Source organism: Tiliqua scincoides, chromosome 7, assembly GCF_035046505.1.
Source record: "Tiliqua scincoides isolate rTilSci1 chromosome 7, rTilSci1.hap2, whole genome shotgun sequence".
Taxonomy (NCBI): Eukaryota; Metazoa; Chordata; class Lepidosauria; order Squamata; family Scincidae; genus Tiliqua; species Tiliqua scincoides.
The window spans coordinates 40,748,080-40,770,441 of NC_089827.1; the positions used below are offsets into that span (position 1 = coordinate 40,748,080).

At 44.8% G+C, this 22,362-nt stretch overlaps 2 protein-coding genes across 3 annotated transcripts in view; one reads left to right on the forward strand and one right to left on the reverse strand.

Annotated features, from left to right (window-relative positions):
• Positions 1 to 811: 811 nt before the first annotated feature.
• PEX26 (peroxisomal biogenesis factor 26) lies at positions 812 to 10,016 on the reverse strand. 2 transcript variants are annotated; one of them, XM_066633685.1, is made up of 5 exons: positions 9,887 to 10,016; positions 7,773 to 7,913; positions 5,448 to 5,761; positions 3,641 to 3,787; positions 812 to 1,994 (listed from the first exon to the last, which is right to left on the reverse strand). In XM_066633685.1, exons 1-5 carry the CDS (start codon positions 9,949 to 9,951, stop codon positions 1,909 to 1,911), a joined length of 753 nt encoding a protein of 250 aa, XP_066489782.1. In that variant the 5' UTR covers positions 9,952 to 10,016; the 3' UTR covers positions 812 to 1,908. The 2 variants fall into 2 exon arrangements, with proteins under 2 accessions (XP_066489782.1, XP_066489780.1); XM_066633683.1 differs by having other exon boundaries at positions 9,287 to 9,963.
• Positions 10,017 to 12,918: 2,902 nt separating this feature from the next.
• Positions 12,919 to 22,362, forward strand: part of MICAL3 (microtubule associated monooxygenase, calponin and LIM domain containing 3) — a 257,846-nt gene continuing 248,402 nt past the window's right edge. The window contains exons 1-2 of the mRNA XM_066633712.1: positions 12,919 to 12,954; positions 18,788 to 19,124. The gene's annotated coding sequence lies outside the window, so the exon portion shown is untranslated. The remainder of the gene's footprint in view (positions 12,955 to 18,787; positions 19,125 to 22,362) is intronic.

Consider the following 22,362-nt stretch of genomic DNA (forward strand, 5'->3'; position numbering starts at 1 on the left):
AACAATCTGTGAGGTGAGGTAAGCTACCAAAACTTCCCCAGGAAGCTTTGTGGTCAAGCAGGTATTTGAACTGGGGCTTCAATGTCTTCACCCAGCGACTGGGACGCCTTGCAACAGGATGTTGTGATGAAACTTGACCTAGATGCCTTTAAAAGGGGATTGGAGATTTATGCAAGAAAAGTCCCTCACAGATGACTGTATGCAACCTCTGGGTTTTAGAGGTAGCCTATTCTTCACTGCCAGATGCAAGGGAGTGACAACAGGATATATCATGTTGCCTTGAGTGCTCCCTGTTTGTGGGGCCACTGTGAGATACAGGAAATGGGACTAGATGAGCCCTTCTCCTGATCCAGCAGGGCTCTCTTTATATTCTTATGTCTCCCCACTTCTAGCTCAACAGACAAACCATGGCTCCCTACTAGTGGGTGAAGGGGAAAAACCATAAACCCTAGGTTTAGTTCCCACTAGGAAATATAAATCTACATTCTGCAAATATAAATGCATTTCTGGTTGCTCCTGAAAATCCTCCCTTCCAATAATTTGTTACAATACATGAAACCACCATACTCGGCACAATCCATTCTGTTGCATGCTGCCATTCCAAAGCTTTCTTCCCTGAACTGAAGGCTGAACTTCCACACTGTTGCAATCCATCTGTGGTGGAGCTTGCTTTACCTGTTGGAGTGCTGGCTGCAGGTACATTCACATTCTCAATTTGGGCGAGAAGTGCAAAAACATCCACTTGTCAATCAAGCACCTTTGAACACGAACGCACACACCATTTCAGCTTTCTATTTAACACCTTGGCAGTTCTGATAACCCCAGTGTGAGGACACAGCATCACCAACCCCCAGACACTATGTCACCACTACTGAATTGTCCTCCCTTGACAAGGGTGACAGATGTATTTTACTGGACAACATAAATCACAAAAGTTGGTAGTGTTTACACTTGAACACTTTTTTAAACTTAAAGTACATTTAATATTTACATTATATACAATGGTTCTAAAATGTCAATTTAAAAATTATAACATCTTTGCAAGCTGAGTGGGATAAGGGGGTAATTTTACCAAGCCAGTTTTAAAAAGAAGCCAGCTAACATGCTGATTAAAACTATTTCAGCAATACACCAGACACAGGCCACACTGTTGGGTGGCTTGGGTGCTACTAATTTGTAGGCAGTTGCTAGGGCTGTCATATTTTCTTCCCTATTCCCAATCAGCTGCGTGTGACAAACAAAAATCAGGAAAGTGAAGCTTGACTCATCACTTCATCTCCATGCCAAGAAAACCTGGCAGAACTGAAAGCATGACTAAAAGCACCATCTTTCGTTCCCTGTACAAGTGGAAACGTATTGCCAAAACAAAACAGAAACTCTCTCTCTCTCTGCTAGTTCCCAAAACTTCAGTAAATGAAAGTCTTCATGATGAACAAGAGAGAGAAGATCCTGACAACTATACACCAGGATGAGCCACAGAGCCAGGAACCACCACCACTCCTCCTGGAGAGAGAACACGCGACATCTTTTAGGAGATGGGATTGTATCAGGAGTATCAAAAACTACAGAAAGAGGAGCCTTCTAACAGCCCATTCCCAAAAGCATCTGCTTGGAAGTAAGCTTCATTGATCAAAATCAAATGTGCTTGTAGGTTTTAGGAGCACAACCTTTGCAGCCAGATTCCAACAGGAGGAAAAGGAGCCCATATGCAATAACCAATTCCTCAAGGACTGCAACTTGAAGGAAAAAAAATTTGATGCGTTTTTCAACTTGTATATTATCATCTGACCCGATTCTAAGTCCTTGAGAACCCTCTCCTTCAATCAGAGGGTCATCTTCATGGGCCTGTGCTTATTTGAGGACTCTCCAAACAGTATTGCTTCATCACACAGAGGACAGGAAAGCCATTTAGTCTTGAACTGGAAGTACAGCTAATCGGATTTGATGGAAAAGCTGAATTAGCCTGTAGAGGAAGGGCAGGGAGGTGGGAGATGCTGGGAAATAGAACAGAAAAAAATTAGTTATCTTCTCCAGCTATACCAATACTCAAGGTTACCAACTATGGGCACAATCCTATCCAGGTCTACTCAGAAGTAAGTCCTATTTTGTTCAATGGGACTTACTCTCAGGAAAGTGGGGTTAGGATTGCAGCCTATATTTATCACATATTCCTCTCACATATTCCTTCTCTGACCTTCAGCAGTTCTTGTGTAGCTAAAATAATCTCCTGACACAGCTGGAACCTCTCTGTGACGTGAAAAGATATTTTTCCCACTTTTACCCCTTCACAGTTTCACCAACTAAATTTGCCCATTTGTAGCAACTTGGGTCCAGTTTACACAACCAACAGAGGGCTGGTTTGGATTATACTCTGATATCTGCCTGAACCCACAGATGCATGACCCTTCCCCTCAAGCTTTGGTGTTACAGCCAGATTGTTCAAGGGCAGGGAGGACAGTTTCAACAAACTGTTCCTCCATGCAATGAAGCAAAAAAGCCTTAGCTTCAGGAGAGATGGCAGAATCATGTGGAACCAGTCCAGTGTACTTGTCGTAAGAGGCGACTAAACAGCCACCAGGTAGATGGGACTCGTCAGCCTGGGAAGACAGCTCATATGAGAGAAGGAAAACTCTGATCCCAAACCTCCACTGCCTTGTGGCTACATCCAGTTATGGAAAAGGCTTCAGTTATGGAAAAGGCTTCGAGGCAAAATCCGGAGCCGGAGTCCCTGAGGCAGTTCATGGCTGAACACAGTCACGTTCTGGCAACTCCTGCGACGCCGCTGCAACCAACCGTATTGGCCTCTGCCTTTCCATTGGACCATTTCAGCGACGTGGAGAGGGGGGATTTGCTGCATGGGTAACAGCCTATCCTCCATGCCTACTTTACCCAGGCTTCGTGCACTGGAGAGGACACTCTGTTCCAGAACCACCATTCAGAGCGTAACACCATAGTCTTCCGAGACTGAAGGATGCCAACCAGTCCAGGCACAAAAGTATCATCTGAACAGTGGGAGATGCCCAAGGTGGCAGAGTGGACCATACCACTTCAGACTGCATTGGGGGAGGTGTGTGTTATCACATACTAGAATATTTCCTATGTAGAACAAACTTCCTGAAAATGGAATACAGGCATCCCCCTGTATCTGCAGATCCAGTATCCACAGTTTCAGGTATCTACAGTTCTTCGTGTGCCCCGCCTCAGCCCCTTACCTTCCGATCTCTTCTTTAACAATTAGGCATGTTTCTTGCAGAAAAGGTAAGAGGGACGTAGGGAGGGAGCCTCAAGAAGTTTGCATCTTGGGCTGTGGTTTTAGTTACCATTCTCAGGCCTGTGCCCCATCTCTCCTTGCTCCTGCTTGCTTTTTGTCGCTCTGCTTCAAATAGCCCAGGCCTGCCCAGCAACTTGTGTTGCTTGAAGAGAGCTTGAATCCCAGTCCTGGTCAAGCATCACTATTATTATTATTAACAGTATTTATATACCGATTTTCAACAAGAAATTCCCAAAGCGGTTTACACTACCCCAGCCCACTCTATCTGCATTCCAGTAACCACTCCCCTCTTTCCAAGCCCTGTGTTACTACTTCTCTCTATGTTAGAGGTTCTAGCCTGTAACACCCAGAAGTTTTGCTCTCTCATACCTGGGTCAAGTTTTACCACGATGATAAACAACATGAAAGCAGCCAAGAGAATCCTTTTGTAGGGAATGGAATAGAGTTGGCTTGCTAAAGATCCCAGTGCTCTACTCAGCTGGGCCAACATGGTCAACATCTTTTGGGACACTGGGCCTACAATACAAGAGGGGAAAAAAAAAATCACATGAGGAGCTATCACCTAAGAGAGAGAGGAAAAAGGATTTATCAAAAGTAGCTTTTCAGGGTCATTCTACCAGTGTTCCCCTTATTTTCTGTGCCGCTTTGCAGAACCCTTCCATAACTGCATAGTGAGCATCTCTGGACACTCAGCAATGACACCATTCAGTATCCCCAACCTCCAGGTTGCCGACCTCCAAAAAGCTCAGTTTTGAGCTGCAAGGCCACACAGCTTAGGGGGAACACAGCCTTCCAGACAATACTTTATAAAGGTCACACTTAATTCTTACACACTTTCAGAACTGATACCATAGTTGTCACATGTGATGTATGAATGAATATTAAGAAACTGCCTTATGCTAGTCCATCCAGTTCAGGGTTATCTGTACTGACACAGCAGCGCCCTCTTGCATGGAAACAGGGGCTGTACTATGAACTATGGCCCCTTCCTCAAACTGCACAATCATCACTCATTTCTGGCGTGCAGTCTAGACAATGTCCCCATCCTCGGTATGCACTTTTATCACAGTCACAAAGGTCCCATTTCCCTGTGGCTTCATTTAGCTATTTCAGCTCTGGAGAATAGCTCCTCCTGGAGGGCAGGAGCTTTATCCGAATCACACACAAGGTATGATGGATGGCTGAGCAGTTCCCACACAACAACCACGGTGTCTGGAAGGGCTCTAAGGGCCAAACTGCATTCCTGATAACTTTGGGGAGGGGGAGGCATTCATTTGTATGTGACCTGGCATAATGGAAATGTGCAGGATAAGAGACATTCTAGGAAGTTGAGCAGTTCAAGAACTATAGAATGGGGAAAACTATAGAATGGGGAAAAAATTAAGCCAAACTTCAACATACATTGCTAATGAGTCTACTCTACTGTGGGCAGCAGGAGGGTGGTGGCAGGGTATATGCACATGTGCACACAAAAGACTTCATTTAAGAACATGGATATGCCCCATATATTGTGAGCTGTGTGGCCCATTCTGGTGATAAATGGAGTAACAAATTTCAAAGTTCTCAGCCTGCAATTTAATCCTCAGACACATTCCATTTACATGAGAGACTGCAGCATCAATAAGACTATAGGCGCAATCCTAACCAACTTTCCAGCACTGACATAGCTGTGCTAATGTGGCATGCACTGCATCCTGCAGTGGGGAGGCAGACAAGGAGGCCTCCTCAAAGTAATGGCATGTTTGTTACCTTACCTTGAGGTGCAATTGCAGCTAGGTCAGTGCTGGAAAATTGATTAGGATTGCATCCTGTGGATCTTAAGGACTGGTATGGCAGATAAAGAAGTCACAGTGCAAATGGAATCTTGGACCGAGGATCTTCTAGAACAAGCTATCACAGAACAAACAATGCTAACAGGCAGGACGGAAACACTAGAAGGCTGACTCTCTGGAGCTCTTTGAATTGTATATACATTTGTTTCTGTGTATTTCTTGCTACTTGCCTCACCTCCGCTATCTTTTTGTTAGTGAGGATCAGGTTCACAGATGGGAGATTTTGAGGGGCAGATACTGTTAAAGCACACATAAATCATCACAAGTTAGACAAGAATATGGGTATGGTCAGACAACCACTGTTTCCACTGCAAGATAAGCCACACAGTTCAAAAGAAGGCTACCCAACCGCTTCTTCCATGTCACAGCCGGCTGCTTCTCGGGGATCAGACGCTCCTTCTCCCGTTGCAACCACTGATGCTTCTTCTCCCTAATGTTCCCACATGCTTCTGTCTGCTGCTGCTTAGTCAACGCCTGGCAGCCTTGGACCAGTTCCTCTGCTTCTGCAAAGTGCCCGAGAGGCAAGAGCACGTAGAACAGATGCAGCTGAAACAACAAGCTGTAACTAGGCAGGTGCTGATTGGTTGCATTCTTCAGCCAGTCACCTCCAACTTCCAGCATCACATGAGGTTCTTTCACTTGGCTATGTAGGAGGAGACTAGGGAGGGGAAAATCCACCACTTATTATATAATAATACAGTTGCATTTGCATTCAGAAAGCCAATGGATCCAGTTTTGGACTTGGATGGAGAAGCTTGGGATCACATTCTTGAGTCAACCACTAAGGGTGCAATCCTAGCTCACCCTTATGCCAGTGCAAGCGTGTCTGCACTTCCTCTAGAGTCGGCTGGGCATGCGCAGGGATGCGCACAGCCTGCGGAGGCTAAATCCAGCCTCTGTGCTGACTCTGACAGGGAGGGTTGCGTCGGCTGAGCTCAGCTGACACAAGGGTCTGGGGTGGGTGGGGAGGAGGCAGGAGGGAGGCGTTCTGGGGTTGGGGGAGGGTGGTCCTGGGGGCAGGCAGGTGGGGAGCAGGAGGTGGGGCTGAGACCTGGCAGATACGCTGGATCCTAGCCCCCATTCCCAAGCAGCGTGGAATGGCTGCAAGCCGCTCTGCTCTCCTTGGACATATGCCACCTCCTGAGGTGGAGCAAGTTTGAGGAGACCCATCGGAGATGCAATGGCTTACCTGGGGGTAAGGGGAAGAGTTTCCCCTTACCTCCGGCTGAGCTGCTTTGGGCCCCTATCTTGTGCTGGATACAGCACAGGCCTCCTGGCCTGTTCCAGCTCAAGATAGGATTGCGCTATAAGCTCATTAGCTAGCTTTGGGCAAATCACACTCTCTTTGCTTAACCTGCCTCATAGGGATATCCTTGTGTATACCACCCTGAGCTCTAGGGAGAAAAGGGAAATATGATACAGCGATAAAATAAACAATATCTTAGTAATCACATAGTTGGTGAGGGTTGTATGGTTCTGATGTCCCCAGTCATTACTTGCATTTTGCAAGGTAATTTTATATGCAATTTTATATAAAATTACCTCTGAAATTCTACCATTTCTCCCAGAGATGCTCTAAAGAGGATAAGTCCTTCAGAACAGTAGAGCTATATCTACTCTCCTGGGCAAAATCTTAGGGCCTAATCGCAGCCAATTTTCCAGTGCCAGTGCTGCTGTGCCAATGGGGCATGCACTGTATCTAGTGGTGGGGCAGCAGTCACAGAGGCTTCCTTAAGGTATGGGAACTTTTGTTCCCTTACCTTGTGGCTGTATTGCGGCTGCACAGGTGCTGGAAAATTGGATAGGATTGGGCCCTCAGTTATTCAAAACCAGCCTTCTTCCCTTCCAAACACATGAAACATCACAGACATAGACTGTTCCAAGAGGGTGATGCAAGTCAGGTGTCAGTAGGCCATGACTCAATGATCATGGTGAACTGCCTCCCATCTATGCTAAACTAAGTGGAACTGAACCTAATCCAGTTTTAACATTTCCAATGCTCTTGAACAAAAATGTGTGCTTAGGATAGCTTCATACGGTGTAGTTCTGTCTCAGCTATTAAGAGATCATACAAGATACTATTGTTTAGTAAATTTAAAACACGCTGGGGGATTATGGTGGTTCTAACAAAGGAAGGTCATGAAAGACAGAAGTCAGCTCATGCCCCATTTAAGCAACATTCATGTGGAAGATGCAGGCCTAATTCACAGGTAAACCTGTATCTGGGCTGTACCACTTTAGACTTCAAACTGATACTCTTATGATTAGGTGCTCCCCTATTCAAAGCATAGAACGCAGAACATATAAAAAACAAGCAAGTTAGGAGACAATCCTGTTCACTGACATGCTAGTTTGTATGTGGAGGAAATTTTTTTGTATAGATAAGTCTACAATCATGGAAAACCCCAAGCCAGGGTCAGGGCCAGATTTTAGGGTTCCTCAAATGGGCCCCTCCTACCTGGGTGGGTCTTGAGAGAGCCACTTGGCTGCTGCTGCCACCACATGAAGGCTATAGGCAAAGAGGTGATCTTAGGAATCAGAAGTGAGCCCTTCTGAGAGACCCAGACCCAATGCCACCAACTCCTTATGCCAGCCCTGCCTCCAATGGCAGGCTGAAGAGGTTGACTCCCTCGCTGAGAACTAGGCCTACATAAAAGAGGGAAACTCACCATAGCTCCAGGACTTTAGGAGGCAAACATTCAGGGTTCTGATAGTATCGAAGTATCCAAGGGAGGACTTCTCTCCATCGATTCATCTCTGCCAGGGCCTGGATGCCCACCACGCACAAGGAGCATTTTAGTTCTTCAGAGCTGGTTCAGTAAAGGAAACACACCAAATGAGAACTTTTTTTTTACATGTGTGAGTAATGAAATTCCTGCAAGCACCATTCCAACCTGGAGGACAATTCAGCTAGAACTCCATCTCCCTTTCATTACCAGAAAGAAAATTACTTTCTGCCCATAGCTCTTAGGTGCAGTGTTGTAAGCTCAGTTTCTGTGTCGCGAACTTGCTGAAATTTTTTTATCCCCTCTCCTCAGATGGGGTTGGGAAGGTGGCATAGTCTGTTACAGGGACCCTTGGCAACACACCACTGGTGGGCCCCTCATCCTCCTGCTCCTCCCAGTTGGCCCTGTCCTCCCCACTGTGCTGCAAAAAAGAAAGGGCAAGCAAGTGGGCAAAAGTGGCAGACTGAAATTACTCTCTCTGGGCAGCACAATGGGCAGACTGGGCTCTGCAGTGCAGCCCAGAGAAAAACTACATTTTGGGGGGGAGTTTAACTTAGACAGCAAGCCTCTTCTTGTCCTCCTACCTGGAATCTACACGCTTAGACAACTGCAGTGTTTCTCAAACTTTTCAGCACCAGGACCCACTTTTTTAAATGACATTCTATCGGGACCCACCTTGCTTGACAGGACTTTTAAAAAAAGGTAATCTAGAAAGAAATAATATATTTATTTACAAGAAACTTATTTATTTATTTGTAAAAAAAACCTTGAACCATTTCTCATAATGAGGCAGCCCTAATGAATAGCCTCAAGGCTTGAGGGGCTTAGGGCGCAATCCCTTTCGCTGGAAAGGGGCTTTCCAGTACTGACATAAGGGCAATGAAGCTCTGAGGTAAGGGAACAAATATTCCCTTACTTTGAGGAGGTCTCTGAGAGTGACACCCAACTCAGGACACAGCACATGTCCTATTGGTACTGCTATGCCAGTGGTGGAAAACACTGACATAGGGGGTTAGGATTGCATCCTTAGTTACCCTGCCTTCAACTGCCCCCACTACCTGTAATTGACAGACTTGGGGGGGGGGAAAGCACACCAGAACAGACACTCAAACATTTATCTCCCTATATTTACACAAGTTTGCAAACTGCAGGAGCTCAGCTCTTTACAAGGCAGTTAGCAGCTATGTGATTTCTGAATAGCCTCAGAGCTTGAGGCAATCAGTTATTTGATCTTTCCATCACCCTTGTTTTCATTGGAGGCTCTGCAGGACCCTGGAGAAATTGGGTTGCAACTCACAGTTTGAGAAATGCCGGACTTTTGCATTTACTGACTCCTGGTCTCCAAAAAATATCCAGACCTTATTCTTCTGCCACTAACTCAAAGGGAGAATAATAATAAAGAAACATAAAGTGGTTCTTAGGAATGCACTCCCCCCCCCATTAAGTTCAGGACATACCTGTTGGAATCTTCATTGTCAGGATCCTCCAGGAGGCTCTCGAAGCCCTTCTCGCACCTGTCTAAAGCAGCAGCAAAGTCCAAATGCATCACCAGCAGATCCAAAGCTTCCTCCAACAGGGAGGCTGCCCGGGATGCCACAGGAGACAGAGAGACAGGCTCGCTGCTCCTTAAAATGCTGCCTGCCCCGCTGAGCCCAGCAAATGCCACAGGTAAATCGTTCCTCATCATCCTTGGAAGACAAGCTCCCAAATCAACACTCCCAGCTCAGTTATGCAATGTGGCTGCAAACTCCTCCAGTGCCTGATAGGAGTTCCTATACACAATATTAGATTCACTGGCTTTGGAGACTTTAAAAAAAAAAAACACTATTAATTTTGTTTATTCACAAGCAGGATTGTCCCCATTGCAATCAAAATGCCAGCTAGAAAGGAAGGGAAGGAAAAATCAACTTTGCTACTCAAACACGTTTGCACTATTTGCACTATTTTGCACTATTCTCAAGCACCAAGCAGAAGGCTCCCAAAGAATTGCACAACCCAGGAAGTGGAAGTGCTGCTACCATTATCCTGAGCTGTGTGAGTGCTGCAGTATATACAACCTTGACACCCAGGAACTTGTTAGTTGCCTGCCTCTCTCCCAGTCTGGAGTACCAAAGCCTATCATTCAGCTGGCCACCCAAGCAGCAAAGGCAACATTCTCTGCCATGGCTCCTCTCTGAGCTGCCGCAATGACTTCCTTGCTTTGCCTTCAAGCACCCAATGCAGCCTTATGGGCATTGTAGTTTTGTGCGCAAGCACAGTTCTGCAGCAGGATCAAGTGACATGTTCTGGGAGGCGTGTAGACTACAACGACCAGGATGCAACGGTTGCAATGCAACCTGCTTTCGCAAGTAACAGGAACAGGGGGATTTTAGAGGAGCAGTATTTGCATTTGGGAGGCGGTGCAGTTGCTTGTTGGAGTCCACAGTATAGGTTCGCCCTGAATGAGGATGGAATGAAGATGGTGATCTGGGCCCCTTTCAGATCACCTTTCTAGGAGCATGTGTCCAGACCTCCAGTTCTCCATAAACTGAGGTTGCAATCCTATACACAAGTCTCAATGAGACTTACTCCTGGGAGTAAGTCTCATTGAAGACAGTGGGGCTTGCTTCTGAGTAGACATGCATAGGATTGCACTTCGAGTCTCAGTCCAAAGGGCCATTTATGGCAAAGCACCTGCTTGCAAAAGACTGAAAACAAAATATAAATAAGAATTTAGTCTTCAGCACCTCTGCACCCACAAACAGTCTTTGGGATGCTGAAACCGTCACATGCAATGCATGTCTATTCAGAAGTACGAATCACTGAATTCAGTGGGACTGCTCCCAAGTAAGGGTACATAGGATCACAGCCTTAATTGCATTGCCAGACCACTGGGAGACTGGCTCTATATGCTCCTGTATGCGGATGCTAGTGCATTTGTGCACAGAGTGCCTGCAAGTGTGGTGACTTCCACCCTGCACACTGGAAGGATATTTAAAAGCCAGGAACTGATTTATCAACTTGCCCTTTATGTGAGAGATCCAGGCTGCAATTCTAACAGCCTTAACATAACATAACATAACATAACATAACATAACATAACAAACATAACATAAGCTTACTAAGGATATGTTATGTTTTGATATGTTAGACTTGATGCTACCATGGTATGTGACTCTGGGGAAATGTTACAGATCTGTGCTTTTAACAAGTTACTATGTATATTCTTTTAACAATGCTAGTAAATGGAACTTACTCCTGGGTAAATGAGCATAGAATTACAGCCTAGGATTGTTAAAAATTTTCCTACTTGATGATGTCACTTCCAGTCATGACATCACCTTCCAGCGGGTCCTGACAGATTCTCATTCTAAAAAATGGGTTCCAGTGCTAAAAGTTTGAGAACCATTGCCCTAGAGAAAGGAAACCCTAAAGAGAACAGAACCTGTAACACACAATAATACCCTCGAACATTTCACAGATTAAAATGCTTATAACACCTTATTTCTCATATCAATTATCACTGCCTCAGGCCTGCCTCCCACTGTCACCCATTGCTGAAGGCTTAGTGCCACCTGCTGTATTCATTTACTTTGCAATAGTCTGTCTTAAACGTAAAAACCAAACACAGCAGTGTGTTCTTAAAGACATGTGAGAAAAACATGATTGTTGTACAGCATTGGTTCTCAGACTTTCAGCACTAGGACCCACTTTTTAGAATGAGAATCTGTCAGGACCCACCAGAAGTTGTGTCATGACCAAAAGTGACATTATCAAGCAGGAAAATTTTCAATAATCCTAGGCTGCAATCCTACCCCCACTTACCCAGGAGTAAGTCTCATTTACTATCATTGTTAAAAGCATATATAGAGTGGCCTGTTAAAAGTACAGATGTGCAACATTTCCCTAAATGCAGTCACATGCCATGGTAAGATCAAGTCAAATATATTCAAAATAAAATATTGAAATGAATGAGAACCCACCTAGTGGGTCCCAACCCACAGTTTGAGAAACATAAGAACATAAACACTGTTGTACAGGATATAAACAGTTCAAAATATACCCTAGTTAGTAGCACTGGCATACCAGGGTGGGGGCGGGGGGACAGTTGCAAATGCCCCAGGTGGCATGTTGGAGGGGGCAGCACCACACCACCATCCACTTCCCCATGCAGTGCCCATGCAGTGCCCATGCACTCTCCTAGCAGTGCCCATATTTTTTGCCTTGTTTTTAAAGGGAGAGGCTGGTGGCTGCTCTGAGTACCACCCGCATCTATCCCTTTTTTAAAAAAAGCAGCTCCCCCTGGCCTGAAAATGAGGAGGAGGAGAAGCCACCGCACACCACACATGAGTATCCAGGGTAGGTGGATGGGTGGCAACTCTGAAGGCCCCACTGCTGCAGCCCCCCAGGTGTCTCAGACCAGGCTCTGAGGGCCTCCCCTCGGTGTGGAATAGGGGAGGGCAGCATTTCATACTGTGGTCCCTGGTGGCGGAGTGCACAGGACCACAATTGCCTGGCAACTGCAGCTGTGTGAAGTAGGAAGCTCTGTATGGCATGGTACCTTATTTTCATCCACCTGGGCACCAGGGGGAAGAGGAGTGAGGCTTTCACTCAGATGTAACTTTGAAAGATTCTGGGGAGGGAGTTCAACCATGCAGTCCTACAACTCTAGCAACTCACACAAACAAATGTCATCCCCCAAAGACCAAAGCAGAGGTAGTGATTTATCAGGGGTAGGAAACAAAACTAGGGACTGGCCCTTATGAACAGAGACAGTTGGAGCCTAACGTACAGAGATAAACTAGTTGACTGGTCTCAAAACTATTTCAGGCTGTCTGAATAGCTAGAAGTGGGACGAGAAAATAAAGAGGAGGGCAACTGCCAATCCAAAGCAAAACTATTTAAGAAATCCAGTTTTCCATACTGCTATTGGTCTGCTTAAGCATGTGCAAAAAGTCCTTCATTAGGAACTACAATTCCCAGTATGCACGAAGGGGGAAAAACCCACTTCTACCAGCCTGTGCCCAACACAAATTCCCAAATATGGAGAAGGATTCAAAGTTGACAGTTGCTAACTGCTGAAGGCTTTTGCCCTGGTGTGAATGAATGAAGAAGCGGAAGACAATGAGCAGAAGCTGGATATATGGTAAGCAGAGCTTGCAAACAACCTGCTCAAGCATGTTTCTGCCTGAAAGGTAGCCAGAACTGTTTGTTGACTAGGAGGAGAGAGCATGATTTCATTGGGGATTGCTTCCTGTGGGAAAGGATCTGGATTTGAAAAGAATCTACTTGTCTCAGGTGGAGGCAATACAACTTGAGGAGGTAGGTGAGCTCCTAAAATTAACCCCATGCCTGCTTTCAACCATACAGCTTCCAGTGCGGAGGGAGGGAATGAAACTTTTCAGGTATGTATTTTAGCTTGGGGAAAACTACATTGCTGCTAAACAGCAAGGGCACACTTACGCCAAAAGTTTGCTCATGGAATTCAGTGGCAGATGACTTAAGGCTGCAGGCCCAATGCATGCTTAATAGGGATTGTCCCACTGAATTCAGTAAAGGTTTTGAGTGAACACACAAATAGAACCTGGTTGAAAAGCATCCCCAGTGAAATCAGTGGGACTTAAAATGCTTAATGTTGGCAGATCTTTAAATGCACACAAACCTGTTTATTCAGGTGGCAATCTTATGCTCTTTGACCTAAGAGTAGGTCCCAATGAATACAGTGGGACATTTTTGGGTGAACATACACAGATGGTGCTGCAACTGCAAGAGCATTTCTATAGCATGGCAGTGCAATGTATACCAGCTCATATGCTCCCTGGATGGGAAGTGGGATTTTTAAAAAATCCTCCAATCAATAAGTAAAATTGCAATTTTTAATAGAGGAAAGCAGATACTGGTGTTTAATGTTCAAAACAAAAAGCGTTCATGTGGCAGTGAAAAACCTACTGAGGGTTCAATACTATCCACTTTTTTAGCAGCAGTGCAGCTGCAAGGCAGCCCCGAGGTAAGTATATACAAATATTCCCTTGCCTTGAAGAGGCTTCTGTGATTGCCTCCCCACCTCAGGATGAAGTGCACACCCCATTGGCACAGCTGCACTAGTAAATTGGGTAGGATTGGGCCCTGAGTTGGCTGTGTTGTATAGGCTGGTGGCATGTCAAATAAGATAAGCATGATCCAGCCAAAGTGAAGTATTTTAAAATCATTTCTGTGGGTCAGGTTTAAGTATATCTTTATCTTCCCCACTGAAATTAGTAGAGCTGAAAATATGATCAATTTTGTTTGGTTCATGTCCAGAATCTTGACCGTTCAGAGTGGTATATTCAGCAAAGTGGAATATTCAAACAAGGTTCAATACAAATTTGTTGCACATCAATAGCACATATTGAGAAAAACAGGCGCTGCAACTATTGAAACGGATTGAAAAATCCAGTTATTTCATATTCTCTCACTCTGAATATTTTAGTTAGAGAATATGAAATAACTGGATTTTTTAATCAGTTCTACTAGTCACTAGTGTGTGCTGAATATTGATGCTTTCTTTCCAACAGTTTGTATCTGGGTGGCAGACTGTCTTGAGGAATGACTCTCCAACAACTTGCCACTGTGCATTTTGCAGTAACATTCTGACAAAAATATACACATTTATATTACTGAAATGTGACATATGGGCACGATCTAGCCAACATTTGTTGGCATCCTTCAGTCTCGGAAGACTATGGTATCACACTCTGAATAGTGGTTCTGGAACAGTGTCCTCTCCAGTGCGCAAAGCCTGGGCAAAGTAGATATGGAGGACAGACTGCTACCCATGCAGCAAATCCCCCCTCTCCATGTCGCTGAAATGGTCCAATGGAAAGGCAGAAGCCAATACGGTTGGTTCCAGCGGCGTCGCAGGAGTTGCCAGAACGTGACTGTGTTCAGCCATGAACTGCCTCAGGGACTCCGGCTCTGGATTTTGCCTCGAGATTGACTCCTGAAGCCTTTTCCATAACTGGATGTAGCCACAAGGCAGTGGAGGTTTGGGATCAGAGTTTTCCTTCTCTCAGATGAGCTGCCTTCCCAGGCTGACGAGTCCCATCTACCCGGTGGCTGTTTAGTTGCCTCTTACGACAAGTATAGCCAAACTGAAGGCCTATTCTTATCCCCCAGCCCCCAGGGGTGCCAGCCAATATTAAGCACTTTTAAATTCCATAGATTTCAGTTGGAGAGAACTGCCTGATACAGCTGTAATCCACCTGTGCCTAAAGAAGCATTCTTTGTAAGTTACAAGCTTGTATTCCATGGTCTGAATATTCGGTAATTCAATAACAGGTGTCATGGCACAGTCTTTTTATTTCTTATTCAAAAAACTGCATCATTACTGTACTTAGTTATATAAAGCCCACCCTGCCTAAGTTGTTTATTTATATATCCTATCCTCCTTCCTTCCTTGATGGAACTCAGGTCAGTGTATTTCCTAGGTGGATTTGTCTCCTTTAACGCTGCATCAGGTACTATCAGACCATGCCTTGGGACCAAATTCATTCATTTTTGTCTTCTTGATTTAGTAGGAGAGAGCCAAGCACCCACTTTACCAAGGAAATCAGTGGCACCCACAGCACAATAGATCAGGCCTCCTCTACTGTACTAGGATAAATGTTTGATGTACTTCCGCCTTGAAGCCTATAGGGTGCAGTGTGGAGCTGTAAATGACCAAATTCTTGTCTTCAACTTCCATAATTGCCTCCTATAGTAGTAATTTGATATGGTTGTATTTGAATCCAAGCAAGTAACCATCACTAACGGCATAACCACATGGCATGATTGAACAGGCCAATGTTTCTTTTTGAATCAAAATTCACTGGCATTGGAATACCACAGCTGCAGCTAAGGTATCTGTGCCTCTGTGTTGGAGGTTGTGCCTCCTGGGGGTGGGCATTGCACAAGGGTCAACAAGATTGCTTTTTAGACTGAAATGTCTCACCTGGGGAAAGTTGTTACTGTGGAATAGAAAGTGGAAGAGAGCCCCTTTTAAATCAAACATGCATTCACCTAACAAATGCATGAAATGCAAAGCAGACAACCCCTTCCCCCAAATAACCCCCAATTTCTCAACTCTTCAGTTGTGAAAGTGGCCTAGGGAAGAATCCCAAGAAGCAGAAATTCTATTAGTATTTTCACATGTGAACTATAATGCACATTTCTGCTTTCTTCAGTGCTGTGGGTGAAAATAGTTAATGAAATCTAGAATGCTAAAGAGAAACAGTTTGTTTCTTTCATGAAGGGCCATAGCTCCTTTGCTCAGCACATGTTTAGCATGCAGAACATCCCAAGTCCAATCCCTGGTAGCTCCACTTGGAAGGCTCTCTGATATAAGATGCTGGGAAAGACCTCCTCCCAAGACCTGGAGAATCACTGCCAGTTAGAGTAGGCTAGTATTTCTCCAAGTGTGTTCCAGGGAGCCCTGGAGCTCCTTGAGAATCCTTCAGGGGCTCCATGAGCACACCATAAGTGGCCACCATCTGTTGAGCTCTGTGCCACCTCATGCATGTACTGTTGCTCTAGGGCAGGGGTGCCCAAACCCTGGCCCTGGGGCCACCTGCGGCCCTCGAGGCTTCTCAATGCAGCCCTCAGGGAGCTCCCAGTCTCCAATGAGCCTCTGGCCCTCCGGTGATTTGTTGGAGCCCACACTGGCCCACTGCAACTGCTCTCAGCATGAGGGCAACTGTTTGACCTCTCGCGTGAGCTGTGGGATGAGGGCTCCCTCCACTGCTTGCTGTTTCAAATCTGTGGTGCAGTAGCGGCAGAAAAGGAAAGGCCAGCCTTGCTTTGTGCAAGGCCTTTTATAGGCCTTGAGCTATTGCAAGACCTTCATTCATTTATATAAGTTCATCTTTAATATATTCATTTATGTAAATGTATGTAAAGTTATTCAAATTTTAAATGTAAATTAATTCTTCCCCCCCCCCGGCCCCCGACACAATGTCAGAGAGATGATGTGGCCCTCTTGCCAAAAGCTTTGGACACCCCTGCTCTAGGGCTTCCCAAGACTCTGCACATGCACCAGTAAGGCTCCCTGAGACTCTGGTTAGACATGTATAGGGCCCTGGAGACCAAAAAGTTTGAGAACCTCTGGAATTGACAATACTGGGCTTGATGGACCAGTGGTTTGACTCAGGATAAATTGACTTCATATGTTCCTTTGCTATTGTTTATAGCGAAATTATAAACAGTCCAATTCTTTACCACATCGGTGGGCCAAAATGTGCAGGGTACCAAAAAGGGTGTGGTGAATCTCAGATGATTGCTATGCCATAGATTCAGTGCTCACCACAAGCACTGATACCCACATCTGACATGGCTATGTGGCAAAGGAATTTGACCCTCAGTTGGTGCTGGCCCCATAGTTCAGTTGTAGAGTGTGTGCTTTGACTTCAGTAAGTGCCAAGTTCAATTCCCTGGGAAGAATATCAGAAAAGCCCTGCTGGATTATACCCAAAGGTCCATCATCCTGCTTCTCATTATTGCTTTTGGGAACCCCATGTTGGGGCATGAAGATAGTTGCTCTCCTGTACTTCTACCTCCTTCCCCCCCCCCCCACTGATATTCAGATGTGTAGCACCTCTGAACATGGAATTTCCACAATGACTGACAGCCATTGATAGACCTCCCCTCCTCCATGTAATTGTCTAATTCCCTTTTTAAGCCAGCTAAACTAGTGACCATCCTCATGTCCTGTGCCATTGGGTTCTATGAATTAACTGTGCATTGAGTGTTTCACCTTCCTCCACAGATGTACAGTACTTCCTTTGGTTAATTCCTCCAGCCTAAAGGATTTCCAGTACCAGGGACTAGGAAAGAACTCTGCTGGAGAGTTTTGAGGAAAGCTTCAGTACTGTAGGAGGTTAGATGGTCTGACGTGGGATAAGGCAGCTTCATGTGTAAACTCTGCATTTCGGTTTTCGATGAGAAGCAAACTAAATTATGCATCATATTTATCCAAAACAACATTCCCTTATTAGGTTTTGAGAATTTACTTGTTATTGCTTTTTGCATCCTCCAGATTCTCTTCCCCACTCCCACCCTGCACATGCCCTGCTCTTTCATTTTCCTCAAACATACTTATTTTTGACAAACAAACAAGGCTGGATGCCGTTTGTTTGGGCACATAATTTCTGTCTTCACAAAACATGAGGGAACAAACTCTGCTGCTAAGATGTTTTTCTTGTGCATTATGGATAGAACTCCTGAAATATGAATACAGTGTATGCTATAAAAATTATAAGCAGGTAAGGAAACCAGTCCAGAACAGAAATGTAATGCACAGCAGGGGATACTAACTAATCATTAATGATCTCTGTACTTTTATGTCCCTTTTAATGTAAATCAGGAGGCTCATTCCTCAGCAAGAGTATATATCCCAGTATCTGAGATTACCTACATTCTTGCTAAGATGGTATTCCTGTGTCTAGGCTGTACCAAGTCAAACTGCAGGTGGTGGTTCACATAATTGTCATGTCCTCAAACAATCCCTTCTTATGGAAAATTAGCACGTCGGGGAGACGGCTAGGCTACAACCATTCCTCTTGACATCTAGTTTTCTACTTGCAGGGGAAAATTCATAGAAGATCAGTCAAACTTCACAGTATGTTTTGTGAGCTACTTTTTGTTGAAAAGTGGTGTATAAATATTCCTAATAATGATAATAATAAATGTTTCCTATTTGTTTATTCCAAGTTGCTCTTTTTATATTGAATTTCTTTCTTTCTCTCTCTCTCTCATCTAGCCATGTATGGAAGGCATTCTTTCCTCCAGTGCGTTTTGTAAGACTTTGCTGCTCCTTTGGCATCTCTGCTAAATCTTTTTTGAACTGGAGGAGCTCAGAGAAGCCTCTGAGAGAATCAGTGAGCAGAAGGAAAACCCGAATTCTTGGTTATGCCATTAGCTGCTAGGCGATAATTGTGTGTGTTTGTTTTTAATGTCACCCACTGCAGCTCAAGGAGAGTTAGAAATACATGCACCTGCAGCAGGGCTTCCTGGGCAAATCGCCTCAAGCAGTAATCCAGATTGGAACAGTATCCGGTCACAGGGCCATAGCGCTGGAGGCAGAGAGTCTTTCCAGCTCCTGGCCTCTTCTGTGTCAGTGGGCTGTTAATTGGAGATTAGCAACGTAAGACTTTGAGCTGGAAGGGGCAAGGCCTCGCAGCGGAGAGTCTGAAGCGAAACAAAGAGTACAGCTCCCCAAGTCGAAGAGGAGAGCCAGCAATGCCAGCAACCATAGATGGGCAACAGGCACGAACCAGAGTGGTGTGAGTGCAGCACACAGAGCAGGTACGGATTGTGGAAGTCTGCCATAGAGCTTGCTAGCACCCTCCTCTTTGAGTCTCCCAAGGAGACTTTGGGCACAACCCTAACTAGGTCTACTCAGAAGTGAGTCCTAGTTCGTTCAATGGGACTTACTCTCAGGAAAGTGTGGTTAGGATTGCAGCCTTTGTTCCCAGGTGCAGTGTTTCATCCTGCTGGTTTGGAATGTTTGAACTGGTTTCAAGGCTACATACTGGAGACTCTACTTGTTAGTCATTGTCCCTCCATGGTAAATAGGAGAACAGATAATATCACTAAACTAGCATATACTGAGCATATGAAGCTGCCTTATATCCTGAGTTAGAGCCTTGGTCCATCTAATTTAGGATTGTCTGCTCCAGCTGGCAGTGGTGCTCCAGGGTTTTGAGCAAAAGTCCTTTCCATCCCTCTTTAGAGATGGTACCAGGAACCTTCTGTATGTAAAGCAGAGCTACAGCCCTTTCTCTGTATAAGCTAAGATTTTCATCATGAACTGCACTAATGAGCTAGTATGCTGAATGTACTGTATAGGGTCTGGGGGACTTGGGTTGCTTCCCCCTTGCTGCTGCTAAGTGCAGCCTTTTCAGTGGTATTTTGCCAGTCTGTTTATATCTCCTTCCCCTGTGGCCTTATGTTCAGATGCCTGCAAAGAGCCTGGAGCAAAGGTAGCCTTGTCTATCTCCATTCAGCTGCATTATTAAATGACAGTGTGTGGGTGCTTTGCAGCAGGACTTGGAGTTTCTATTTTATTAGCATGTGTTGGTCAGTGAAATGACACAGCTAGTGTGAAACCTCTTGTGTATAAGAACTAGTTAAAAAAGCAGTATAGTACCTGACCCTGAAGATGGTCAGCTAGTTCCTGTACTTATTTTATCATGAGTTGGACTTAAAACAAGTAGGCAGACATCCTCTTCTTGTTGCTATGTATAGGAACCAAACAGACATAGCTAGGAAAAGCAACTGACTGTGAGAGAAGGGAAACGGTGAAGGCGAATTCCAGTCAGGTAACCACAATGGGCAGGTGGGCAGAGAAAGAGATAGTCCAAACATTTAGTCCAGATAGTTCCTAAACATTTTGGCACCGGGACCCACTTTTTAAAATGTCACTCTGTTGGAATCCATGTAGCTTTATGAAACTAAAAAAAAAAAGTTTACCAGCTGCTCAAGCCTGTTTTTATCCTTTTTAATATGGTGGGGGAGGCACATTCTGGAGTTTTTGTTGAGCTCCATGTTCATCGGATTGGGACCGTTCTGGTGACCTTGTGTTCCCCTTTGCCTGCTCTTCAATAAAAGTCAAGGCACGTTTGCCTACACGTGAGTAAATGCACACATGTGGCTCAGTTCCATAGGGCTCAGTACATTTTCCTTGTCAGCTGGGGGTGGGGGCTTTCTTCTCAAGAGTTTGTTGGGGCCTGTGTTCATCAGAGTGGGACAATTCTGGGGGCATTGTGTTCCCCTCAACCTGTCCTTCAAAGTGGACTGAGGCACGACTGCCTACTTTTGAGTAAACGCACATATGCTACTCCATTTCTGTTTCTGTGGAGCTCAGTACATTTTCTGTCAGCTTGTCAGTTTTGTGGCCCACCAAAAATTGGGTCCTGATCCACAGGGGACCACTGGCCAATTTTGGTTGTACCACTGAGTGCTGAGATCCTTGCAGAGATTGCTACACTAGGTGGCCCTTGGCCTGCTCCAGCAAGATGCCTCTTCAGCCAGAGCATGTATTCAGATAATTTGACATGGATGAATTGGGTCTCAGCTACAGTATCCTAAGAAGGGCTCTTGTTTTGTACATGTAGAAGTCATTAGTGAACCACAGGGATTATATGAGGAAAAATGACTGTGCAAGATCCCACCCTTGCATTAGGAAAAAGAAATATGATTCTCTGTGCTCCTCATTAGCTCAAGTGATTCAAGGACTTGCATAACGGGAGGATGAAGTGTTAAGACATAAGGAATTAACTTTATGGTTGTTCTTTGGTGTACTGTTCTGAATAGCATGTTGTGTTAAGAGGGGGTACCAAGACTGAACTACAGCAGCAAAAGTATAAAAACTGTCAGGTTCTCTTACTTCCTAAGTAAACAAGGCATTGTTTACTTCCTGGTATCTTTTTTTTTTAGCAGAATTCAGATTTCCTTTAACAATAACAATCACTGGGCCAGTTCACACATGCATGTACATTGTTCAGTCTCCCTCATTTTATGATTCAGCACCTGAGTCATGACTCAGCACCTGATAACTAACAGCCCAATGTGTCAGCTGACTCCATTGAAAAGTGTTGTTTTTAAGGTGACACATGTAGCGATGTACATGTAGCTGAGCTTTGAGATGTCTTTGCATATTTGGCAACCTGGCAGGCACACCTGCGACTGCGCACACGCTTTGTTGATATGTTGAGTGTTAAAAAGCCAGTGCTCTGGAAAATAGTAGAAGGTTATAGAAAGAGCTAGCCTTGAAGATGTTATGGAGAAATCATATCTATGGAATGTGTTTGCGGTTAAGCTAGAGAGCCGGTTGGTTACAGCCAGTATGAATCTCAGCATCCTCTTGTAATTTTCCCTATTACGTAGCCTTATATCATGTGTTTTGAGACTTAATAAAAAGCTGGGTCAGGAGCCGGGAGAGACACGCTTCTCCCTTGATTTGATTCCTGCTCCTGTTTCCAGCCGTTCTATACCTTTAAAACCTGTCTCTGTTGTCTAATTCTTGCCATGGCTTCTCTGCCACACCAAAGCAGCATCTCGAGCAGCTTCCCAAGTAGCACTGCAATGCTACAGACACAAGCTAGGAGTGAAAGCTCTGTCTGGTTTTTGATCTGTGATGGCACATTCACATATGTAAGTCACATGTGGTGTAGCCAGTTGATGAGCATGCATGTCTGAACCAGTGCAGAAAATATGAGATATCATGATGCCTTTTTCTTAGTGTACGCCCATAAAATAATAATATAAATTAATGGCTGCCATTCACTCTTATGAGGAAGAATAAAAGATGGTGTTGGGTACATTGTTGCATTGAAGAGTGCAATGTGTTTGTGTGCAAGGCAAAGAGACATTCCTCAATATTCTTCTATATCCACCTTACCCTTCCTTTATAATTTTGCTAGTACCCTAATAAATGTGGAAGAAACTAAGGGCTCAGTTCTGACAACTTCCTAATGCCAATGGATCTGCAATGCAGCTCTTAGGTAAGGCAACAAAATTCCCTTGAAGAGGCCTTCATGAC

Excerpts from the sequence above, each read along its gene's own strand:
- PEX26 (XM_066633683.1), bottom strand. The coding sequence starts at position 9,516 with ATGATGAGGAACGATTTACCTGTGGCATTTGCTGGGCTCAGCGGGGCA. Across the intron at positions 5,762-7,772 it reads CCTAAAGTCCTGGAGCTATG|TCTCCTCCTACATAGCCAAG; the intron begins GTGAGTTTCCCT and ends TCCCCTCCCTAG. Across the intron at positions 3,788-5,447 it reads GACATGGAAGAAGCGGTTGG|GCCCAGTGTCCCAAAAGATG; the intron begins GTAGCCTTCTTT and ends CTTGTATTGTAG.